Source organism: Pyxicephalus adspersus, chromosome 7 (genome assembly GCF_032062135.1).
Source record: "Pyxicephalus adspersus chromosome 7, UCB_Pads_2.0, whole genome shotgun sequence".
Taxonomy (NCBI): domain Eukaryota; kingdom Metazoa; phylum Chordata; class Amphibia; order Anura; family Pyxicephalidae; genus Pyxicephalus; species Pyxicephalus adspersus.
The window spans coordinates 11,173,171-11,184,145 of NC_092864.1; the positions used below are offsets into that span (position 1 = coordinate 11,173,171).

A 10,975-nucleotide genomic window follows, 5' to 3' on the forward strand; every position below is an offset into this window, starting at 1 on the left:
ATCCAGCACATGTCTGGGATCAAGGTAGTCGTCCAGGGTAAAATTAAAGGACCTATGTTACCCCAAAAACAAATTATATAGAGCTGATATTTACAAAACACTATATTGGTGGTAATGATGTTGTGATAAAATGCCGACTTTCATCTGTAGTTTTGTTGCACTGTATAAGTGAAGAACGAGCTGAGACAACTCATAACAACCAATTAAACCCATACCTGGATAATATTAAAGAATAAATACCTAAATATGATTGGCTGAAACAGCTTCTGAAACAAGGCCAGAACATCACAGTATGGTCCAAAGATCCACAAATGAGAACATATGACTGAATGACCACATTCATATGTTTAGATTTTCTAGAGTATTCCTGTGCTACTTTGTGTTAAATTTCCTGTTGTCTCACCGGCTGCTTTAAATCTACTTGGGCTTGGAAATCTCAGGGTTGTAGATGGAATCATGATAGTATCCAGTCCTCATATTTATTGTTTGTAAAGGGCAATGTATTAGAATGGTCCTGGTGATTTGGTAAGAGGGGGTCAATTCATCTGATAACTCCATGGGGTCTATTCTTAAAGCAGTGAACCTGACATTCCTTAAAACATAGGATACACTTTCATCAGTGAAGCTGGGTGATCCAGCATAATTGGAATGGATCTGGTCCAGGATTGAAAACATTTGTTAGCAAATAGCTAATGACTTTGAAGAAATTAATTCCAGGTTTGCTGGATCACTCAGCTTCACTGATGAAAGTGTATTCTCTCCAGTCTTGGAGAGCTTTAATAAATCAGGCTAATTGATTTTTTCTCCCCTAAGGAATGTTTCAAGCTATGTCATATTCACTGCTTTATAAGTACACCCCCATTACTTTCTATGTAATTGTATTTTGCTTTGGTATTAGCCACACAGAGAAGTCTTTATTATTCCATAGGGTTTATTGCAAATAAAAAAATTGGAACCACGCAGGCATGCCTTTATAAAACGACCCAAGCTAAATGATCAAAATAAGGTTGGAAATGATCAAAAAAGGGTCAGTCCACCTATTTGTGATATTTTAGTTATAGACAGGGTTTGAGGATCTACCCCAGTGTTTCTCACCCAAGGTTCCTCCACAGGGATTCCTAGAGCAATGAACAATTTGTGCTTCTCAGGTCAGTTTAGGTGACGCCAATGATCTTGTTTACTATCTGTAAGGGTGACATTCTTCCCAATGGCCAGCAATGTAAGAGACATTCTTACCAATGACCACCACGGATATATTGTAAGCTGTGGATATAGAAATAATAGAAGGGGTTCCCTGAAGACCTGAAAATTATTTCAAAGATTCCTTCATGTCTAGGCCCAGACTTCTTTTTTATCTTTGATATAGAAGCCTCCATTTAATTAAAGTTAATTCTTCATCACAGGTGCCTAAAATACAGAAGAAAAATTTCACAGATTTGTATATGTAATATAAAAATAAAAACATGGCACTGCACACCTATAAAAAAGATACATCAAAAAATATTTTATGTAAACACTACAATGATACCAATTCATAATACACACTCACTGAGGATACGATCTCACTGTAACAAATAGGAAATCACACAAGAAAGGTCAGCAATCTCTTACACAAATATACAATTATACCAAACTCAAGAATTGGTGGCTTTCCATTTCTCAGAAGTGATAAAACTAATGTCTAACCACTTACATTTTTGTTTTATAAAAGCTGATACAATATTATTGCAAATTGTACGCGTGCAGTCTGCCGGGCTGTATATAGGCAACAACCACAGAGGTGCAGCTACCTATCAAGCAAAAAAAAAACTTCATTTAGATAAATGTTCATTTTATATACATCTATGTCATTTAATAAATAACACATTCTAAACAATAAAACTTCTCTAAACAATGGAGGGCAATAGATGGAGACATTTTGGAAAGAAAGTGGAGAGGGTAAAACTTTTGTCCTGCCAGTAAACACACCTTCACATTTTGTTCCAATGGCCATTGTCTCCTATTGGGTGATATTATAGAAAATACAACATTTTGGCGTTGTCACATTAACAGGAAATGAAAGGAAAATCATCCAATTGGATTATTCTGAGTGGGGATATTGTTGAGATGTCTTCTTATTTTTTGCTGGATCATCAGGATAGAAAGTAAATAGAAATCTCTCTCTTATGAAATGTAGACCAAGAAAAAGACAAGGATCTTCATAATTTCTCTAGCTAAAAGTTTTCCCTTTATATACACTTTAAAGGGAACCTGTAGCAGGCATGTGCAAGAATGGCATTGACCAAGGAAGCACCTTTTAGACCTTGGGGAACCCTGACTCTTCAGGCAAAAATGCTACATAAAGCAAATATTAAAGCCTGCTCACCCTGACCACCTATCTTTGCCTTTATAATATATATATGTGCATGGTAAGTCCTTGCAGCCTGTATAAGTTGTCCCATGGAAACCTATTACTGAGAAGGTTTAGGCTGTGGAATGTGATATTGGGGCAGACAAGTTGGAATTACTTAATATTATCAGGGTACAGAGGAAGAATACACTTCCTTTATGCACAGATATAATTATTATTTATTGTAGAAGATATTAAAGCAAATTTAAACTCAATCGAATGACATTTGCTAAAGAACCGTGTATCATACATAAGTTTGTCAATGTTTTACTTGTTTTCACATTTTTTATACTTTGTTGCATCTGAGCTGCTTCACTTTGCAGCCACATCATGTCCCCAACATTCCAGCAATGGCCGTATGGCACTTTTTAGGGTCTCTTGATGGTGACAACGTAACCGATTCCTGTGTAATTTGTAATAAGAAAATCGTTGCCCCCCCCCATCAGCCTCTGATACAAAGTGACAATGAAGGAGCACATTGGGGTAACAGAGACACAGTATTGGTCCCTATAGGAGCAAAGTCCTAAACAAGGATCACCATGCCCAAAAATAATAATATCATTAGATATTGAAGTAAAACCTACAAGCCTTGATGTAAAATCTAATCAGGGTTTGCCCATTTATTATAAAAGATCCTATTTAGAATTTTAGAAGTAAAAGTGGGGCAAGTGGCGCTAAACTTTTCTTGGTCCAGCTTTGTAGGTTCTTAGGTCACCACTCCATATCCAGCCTTATCATTAAATAATGAACCATTATTATCTCTCTGCTGACTTACTGTGCAATGAGTAGAAAATAACACGGGGTTGTGAAGTCAGACAGTGGCGTCTAAACTACAAGACTTGCTGAACAATGATTGATAATGATTTGTAATTCAAATATAAGAGGTGTTCAGCTTGCCATAGAATTTGTATTTCTGTCCATCCAGTCCCTAGACTTACACAACTGCCATACAGCAGGCTCAGTTTTGCAGAACAGGGGACCTGTTATTCCTCTATTAAGTTTCACTTCCAGGTCTTGACCCTCCCCCAGCCTATGATTGGGCATTGACTTTGCTCTGTCCTATCAGATTGCAGATTGGCCTTGATTGCTGTTGTTGCTACTTCTTTCCTATCTCTTGAGATTCCACTATACCAGGGCACAATAAAGGTCATGACATTTTCACTTTGCATAGTTTGCATTCACGCTCATTTTTTTTGTCTCCAGTATTGTTTTTTGGGTCCCTAGTATTTATATTACTGGAGGTGCAAACAAACAAGTATAATCATTATGTACAATTAATGTCCCAATAAAGGAAAAAAATTCTGTTCTTAGATGAGTAAAGTTATAAAAATATTAAAAAAAAATACAAAATTAAATCCATAGGAAAGTCCTTCACTGCGTTGATAAGACAATAGGATGAGGTTGTTGTGAAGTCTTCCAATTTTCTCAGTTGGGTTGAGGTCGTCACCTGCTGACAACTCCCGGTTTAAGAGTCATTAACTGATGCTCAATGGTCCAACCATCACATGTTGATCTGGTTAACATAGTTCCGAGGAAAAAGGCCAACCCTTCCGGAAATCCTTCCGCTCCACCAGTTGGGATCTGAACTGTCCATGACTTCAATGATCTCCCCTCGCTGGAAAGAGAGTTCGGAGGACTTGTCGGATCGGAAGTTGTACTGAGCCTGGACAAAAAGCTTTTTCCTCTGTGAGCAAAGAAGAAAAAAAAATGAGCCATATATTGAGGCAAGTGAAAGAGGTGAAAATGGAAACCCGTATGAGATTCTATTATAAACCCACCAACATATATGAAGGAGGAGATACTGCCATGATAAGTTAGTCGTCCATCATTTCACACAGCAGTTTAGAAACTATCCAGGAGTTCCACTTTCTTAAATATCTCCTCTTACACTTGGGGCTTTGTTGCTGTTTTCTACCTCCAGTCAGTGATTTGACTTCACCAGCATTCAAAAACCCCTTATAATTTAAATAAATGAGACTCAACACCTTGAAATGGCTGCTCCACAGAAAAAATGTCATTTGATACAGTACTAATGATTTCCACCCTTATTTGGTACTTGGTCCAACCAATGACTTTAACAGATACATTATTTACTTACATCACCTGAAGAAGCAAGTATTGCGAAACGTGTGTAGAATTCACTAAAACCTGTGTTTCATTGTAAACTCATATTATGGAACTTTTTTCAAATGAATGTATAACAACAATTGTGTTCCTCATTGTATATGAGATAAAACAAAATTGTTACTTTGTATGAACCAAAAGACCCGTCTTCTTGAATAGACCTAACCTGAGTCTACTTACTTTTACTTTTTTTCTTGGAACCCACCAACATATCCAGACTATGCAGGAAAACTTTCAGAATAACTGGTACAAGATACAGATTAAAGCCGGGATTAGGAAATTAATTAAATACAAGGGTTTGTGTATTCAAAATTTGGTGTTTGTGTATTTCTTCCAGGTTTGTTCAGGAATGGAGAATGACATTTGGGTGCTAAAAAAGAATTTCCTGTTCTAAAGACCAGTCTCTGACACTCTCTCTCCTTGTACAAGGTGACTGGTCATGCATACGACCCCTCTCTTTAACTGTAGGCAGCTTGTAGTGGGCGGGCCTTCTGGGTCCCTCCCACAGCTCTGCAGCACAGTGATGATGTCACTGCTACTTACAAATGGTAGTAACTCGGTTTGTAAGGGCACTTGGTGCACACAAAGAATGATTGAAAGGATGAAGAATGAAAGTCCTTTATTGCAAATGAATATATTTAAATGAAAGGTTTTGTGCTCAGATTTCAGCTTTAAAGGCCTAAAAGTCAAAGGTTTGTTATTTAATGTCTTTTTACATTTGTTGCTTTTGTAATTATGCTTGTTTAGCATGAGGTTGAATAGAAAAGGAAAGCTTTGTATGCTTTTTCTTTTTTTTGGACTATAGTGTAAGAGCATTGATCTGGATCTTGAGCAGTCCTATACTTTGCCTAAACAATCGGACATACTGTGACCTGCTCCTGCAAGGAGTGACAGTGTGTGTGACCGTGCAGGGAGCTTGTAAGACCAACTTCTAAAGAACAAACAGGGATTCTGATTGGTTGCAAGGTGCAACACAGCCAGCTTTTTAGACCGTTGACCTAATACTGTTTATGTGTGTGGGCTGTTCTGTAACTATACACTGCAATGGCAATTCTAATAGACATTGATCTCAATCATATTTCTTTCAAAATTACATACACAGACTTAGCACCTCCAGGCTGGGCGGGCCGGCATTTTTCAGCATCACTGTAATGAAACTGTCGGCAAAAAAAATATACATTAAAGACTTGAAAACCTGCCAGCTATGAGGTGATTGACTTCACTGAATGGCCTGCAATGAAGCCAATCCTATAAACATGCCCGCCTCCTGATATAAATCTCTCTGCATTATGTTTTATTACATTGTACATTTATCAAAAATACATGACATAAAGAGGGCCTCCGGGAGAAATAGAATTAGATGTAAACCCTTCCCAGATAATGACTGATTTGCTAAAGCACTGCTTGTTATAAACAATTGCTGTTTTCCTATTTTTTCACCCTTGGAGCTGCTGAGCTCCTGGACCCTCATTGCTGCTGCTTGCTGGCTACGTGCACCCCGGAGATGGCTGCATGACAGTTCTGAGTGCATATATTTTTGATGGTAGGGTTATTAGATTGTGAGCTCCCATGTGGACCTGTGAGTGATATGCCTATAGACCAGGAGTGGGCAAACTTTTTGACCCACAATCTGAAAAAAAAATTTGACAGAGGGGCTGGGCCGATGGGAGTGGGAGGGGTTATGCCATAATGACACCACTGAACATTACCCCACATAACTCCGCCCACTCTCCCATCACAGATCTCAGCCTGCGATAGGAGAGTGGGCAGGTTGTGCGCAGGGACACTGCCTGCCACTCTCCCATCGCAAGCTCAGATCCGGGGGATGTGTTCCATGGCTCTGGCCGGTGTGCCCCCACCAGCAGAGTCCTTCTCCTGACCCTTCTCAGGGTGGCACCTGCCAGAGCCACTGAACACCCAAAGGGCCGGAGAAACATCCTTATTGGGCCGTATACGGCCCGCGGGCTGTAGTTTGCCTGTGCCTGGTATAGATAGTGCTGCGTAATTTGTCATTGATATGTAAATACGAGGTAATAATAATTAAACAATAAAACATTAGGTTGTAAACAAACAAAATAAACAGTCTGATACTGGTTTACTCCCTTATGTAAATCTTGTGCATGGAACATTTTTTTATCTGCTAAAAAAGTGAAGTGGAAAAAAATGGAACAGATGCCTTTAGATATAATGAATGCACCTTTCATGCATGGCTGTCCCCACCTGCATCCACCAGCTCACAGGTCCCATGAGCTCAGAGCTGCTAGCAAGTAGATTGATAATAAGAGAAGTGAAACCCAATCTAGTTCCTCTCACTCTCTCTTTCTGTGATTCTAAACTGTAGAAGCAAAGAGGAACTGTTATCAGAATGATGTGGACATTGTATAGGGTCTCAGGTTCAATGGACATATATGTGTTGCCCACTTTTTGCAATTCCCAATTGTTACAGCTGGATTCTTATTAAGGACCCTTGTTGACCGGTGGAAATGGCCATTGCTTGAAAGCTACTCCATGCACGTACCATCTACACGGATCGTATAACTGACCTGTGAGAAACTCCCATTGCCCTAGCACCAGACCGGGTAGACGCCATATTGGTGGTTATTTAGTTGGTCATTTTTTCCCCCTACAGCAGGGGTGTCAAACTCTGGCCCCCAACGTCCTTTTTTTTTGGCCCCCAAAGGAATCCCAAATATGAACTGCAACTCGCCTGGCATCACACGCGTCTATAGGCTCTCTGCCTATGCACGACCTCGCATTGGACTGTTTTATAGACGCAAATAATGCCGGGAATTTTAGTAGCGATGCTATTTCAATGAAGAGGGAGTTTCAGTGGCGGGCCACTCATAATATTTAGCTCCGCATTGGCCACGTCTGGCATTTCCAGCACTCAGCTGTACTTTTCCTTGCTACTCCAAGGCATGGGCTAATTTTCATAAAAGATATATTGGTATTAATATTGTTAGCCTGTGCCAAAAGGTTACCATTGAAATTTACCTCAGAAGGCTACAAATAGAGAAAGAGGCATAACATATTTTCCAAAATAAAATAAAAAATTTTTTTTATGCCTCTTTCTCTATTATAAGCTTGTTCCAGATTAACTGTAAAGCAAACCCTCTTGTTTCCATATGAAAAGGGTTTATATCTAACGAGAAGGAAAACTTCCTCAATTTTTTCATTAAATTTCAGGGTTAGCCTACGACTTGGTCTAAGTTTTATATTTTGGCCCACTGTGTATTTGAGTTTGACACCCCTGCCCTACAGCATCATTGGCTCTGTTTAGCAGGCAGCAGAGTGTGTCACTGCTTATATATCTATAAACTGAAAATAATAATAGAAGCAAAAGTATACACTTATGTAAATATTGAATTTCCCCAAAAAGTCCTACTGAAAGTACAATACAGCGTGAAGAGTTTGTGTGATGTAATTAGCATATCCTATCTTTTTTCATGCTAGATCATTTATTAATGGTCTACAGAAGAAGCAGATGACACAGCAAGCTGTAAAACTTTCTTACCACTCATTTGGAAATTTCTATATTTGGTATATCTCACTGGAAATAACACTTGAGGCTTTTTGGCTTCATAGCTGATGGTGGACTTTCAGATGTGGAACAATTTATGGAAAGAGATGGGAAATTTGGGATCCACAGAAAGCACAGATGCTAATTGTTCTCTCAGGGCTGGGAATTATTTGTAAAAACTGGACTGAGCTGGGAAGATAAATGCTTCTTCTCCTTACAGAAACCCAGTCTAGGTATTTTCTTTCTTGTCAGCATCATGTTGGCTATGGGGTATTACTAAATGACAGAACACTAGCAACCAATATTTACTATTAGAAAGGATGAAGCGGGTGCCTCCTTTCTATAAAAAAAGAGCAGGCTGTCCCCCAAAACGATCACTAACAATCAATTTACATGATAATTAATATTTAATGCCTGTATGAGACTAAAAACAACTTTCTCAGAAACAACCCTTCCCAGCTCTCCTCCGTTATAAACACATTGAACACATTGTTTGTCTATGAACGTGCTTTCTCCGGTGAGGTTGGCATGGGATATGTGTACAAGCTGGGCAGGTCCGAAAGCCTGAAGCATGTCAGTAATTATTTTTTCTGGGTGAATCTTTACAGCGCTTTACACTTAGGGTTTGCCACTTGTAAAGAGGCAACAGCGGTGTCTGATTGGATAAAAGTTAATACCAAAATAATGACACAGTGCTGCAGCCAAAGATTTTATTGGGAGTTGTGCGCCCCATTGTGCTTGTAAACACCCGGGACACAAACAGAGCGAAAACGTTTACAGGACGGCTTTCATCCCAGAACTCTTGTTTATGTGTCACGGAATAGCTAGGGAGAGCCTGGGAAATTTCACTGACAGCTGCAAATGCCATTATAACGTTCTGCTCTTTAAACAGAATTATTAAGCCTATTGTCTGTGAAAAATTGAAAATTAGTTTGACAACCCAGGGTGCTTTAAGATTGAGCGATCCCACGTGGCTTCCTTGAACACTTAAAGAACCAGCTTCTGCACATTTAACAGCTGGTGTCAGTGAGCAGTACTGGTACCAATTACTGACACCCCTATTAATTCCCGATGGAGTTGCCATCGGGAGAAGATACATGTAGAATCTTTTGAGTGGTTCCCTGGCATGAGGAAGTAGTAAATGCACCACAACTGCACAGCCAGTGTAAACATAGCCTAAAGTGCCACAAACAAATCTCCAATTTCTCCAAAACGAAAGCAGATTTAGTCAAAAATTGGGATAATACACCTTTGGAATATATATGGTGAACCCCCTAACCTTCCAAAAAATTACCTTTTCTTCTTCATCTTTTAGAAACACTGAATGGGTCTTTGCAATGGAACTCGATCGATAAAACTCCACAAGTTCATTGAGCGAGCCGAATTTGGTTTCCCACAAGTAATAGGTTCCAGATTTTTCTCGAAGAACTTTAAAATGCTGTACGTGATGGCCATAACTGGAATATGAAACAAATATTAAAATGTTATAAGTAAATATATTTACAGCACAGGATAAGAAAATAATACTGAAATATGGCCAAACTTTAATGTGCAATCAACATTTTCAACATTTTCAGCTTCCAGTGCTGCCATTTGCAAAATTTAAATTCTGCAAAACGGAAATTCACTCTGACTGAAAACTTTTTATTAAAAAAAATTGGTAACCGAACAGAGATGTTGCTTGTTTCCAGTATAGTTAGGAGCACACGGACCTTTATTAGCAGCACAATTAAGTGTCACTTAATTCACTTACAATAATCTATAGGTGTATCAATTGCTACACACATAGAACATGGAGTGAGTTACATAGGCAGAATGCAGTAATTATCATTCCTAATGTTTGTATAATGCTCTGTGTATAAAGTACAAAAGTGCAGTGCAGACATTAAAGCTGAACCTTTTAAAAATGTTGGATCAGTCTGGGCATTATTGCAGAAAAAAACAGGAGATCTGTTTTCTGCAATAAGCAATGTTACCCGCCTGATCACTCTCAGCCGTCTTGGTTGCCAGAATACCCAACAATCCTGGCTTCCCCTGCTCTTACCAAGACTGAATGAACTCCCACGTGTCATCCCAGCCTGGCCAATCAAGATGGCCAAAGATTGCATGGAATGGGAACAAGCGAATATAGCGAGGTTTATTTCAGCCTAAATAGGGACTGAAGTGTATGCAAAGGCCCTGATTTAAATTAAGCTCTCCAAGGCTGCAGAGAATACACTTTCACCAGTGAAGCTGAGTGATCCAACAAACCTGGGATAAGTCTGGTCCAGGATTCAAAGCATTTGCTAACAAATAGCAAATGACATTGAAGAAATCCATTCCAGGTTTGCTGGATCACCCAGCTTCACTGATGAAAGTGTATTCTCTCTAGCCTTGGAGAGCTTTAATAAATCAGGCCCAAAGAGTCTACTTTTACCCGATGTGTTAAATGGTTGCAATTGTTGGTGTACGCACATCCACACTCTCAAACTAATTTCTGAGTTATTTTATTCCATGCTTTTACCATTTTCCTTTGGTAAATTAGCTGCACTGTCTCTAGTTTGTAAAGGAGGAGAGTCCACTTTAATGGAATTGTCCATGATTTGTCAAAGCCGTACAGCTTGTTTTTCTAATCCGTCCAGAGCTCAGACTGATCCACATTCTATTCCCTCTAAGCGGCCTAAGTATCAAAATATCATTAGTGTTCCAGTCTAACTGGTTTCTGTGCTCATTATTTACATTCTTTTGTTTTAAAGTAACTTGTTTTATGTTACAATTTAAGTGACATTTTGACCAAATTAACAAAAGTGTAACCCATTATTTCTCAACTAGGGCCCCTCCAGAAGTTTGTAGGGGTTCTTTGAGCAATGGGTAATTCGGACCTTAAAGGTCAGGTACCACTGACACCAATGATCTTTTTGGCAATCTGTAGGGATGACATGACATAACCCCCCCCCCCCCCC

The 10,975-nt window shown here is 39.1% G+C and overlaps 1 protein-coding gene across 1 annotated transcript in view; it reads right to left on the reverse strand.

Moving 5' to 3' along the window:
• Window positions 1-1,482: 1,482 nt before the first annotated feature.
• The window catches only part of GRAP (GRB2 related adaptor protein), a 36,730-nt gene continuing 27,237 nt past the window's right edge, over window positions 1,483-10,975 (reverse strand). Inside the window, exons 5-6 of the mRNA XM_072417460.1 lie at window positions 9,328-9,490; window positions 1,483-4,073 (exon numbers count right to left, since the gene is read on the reverse strand). Coding sequence (XP_072273561.1) covers window positions 3,891-4,073; window positions 9,328-9,490 — 346 coding nt within the window. The 3' untranslated portion in view covers window positions 1,483-3,890. The remainder of the gene's footprint in view (window positions 4,074-9,327; window positions 9,491-10,975) is intronic.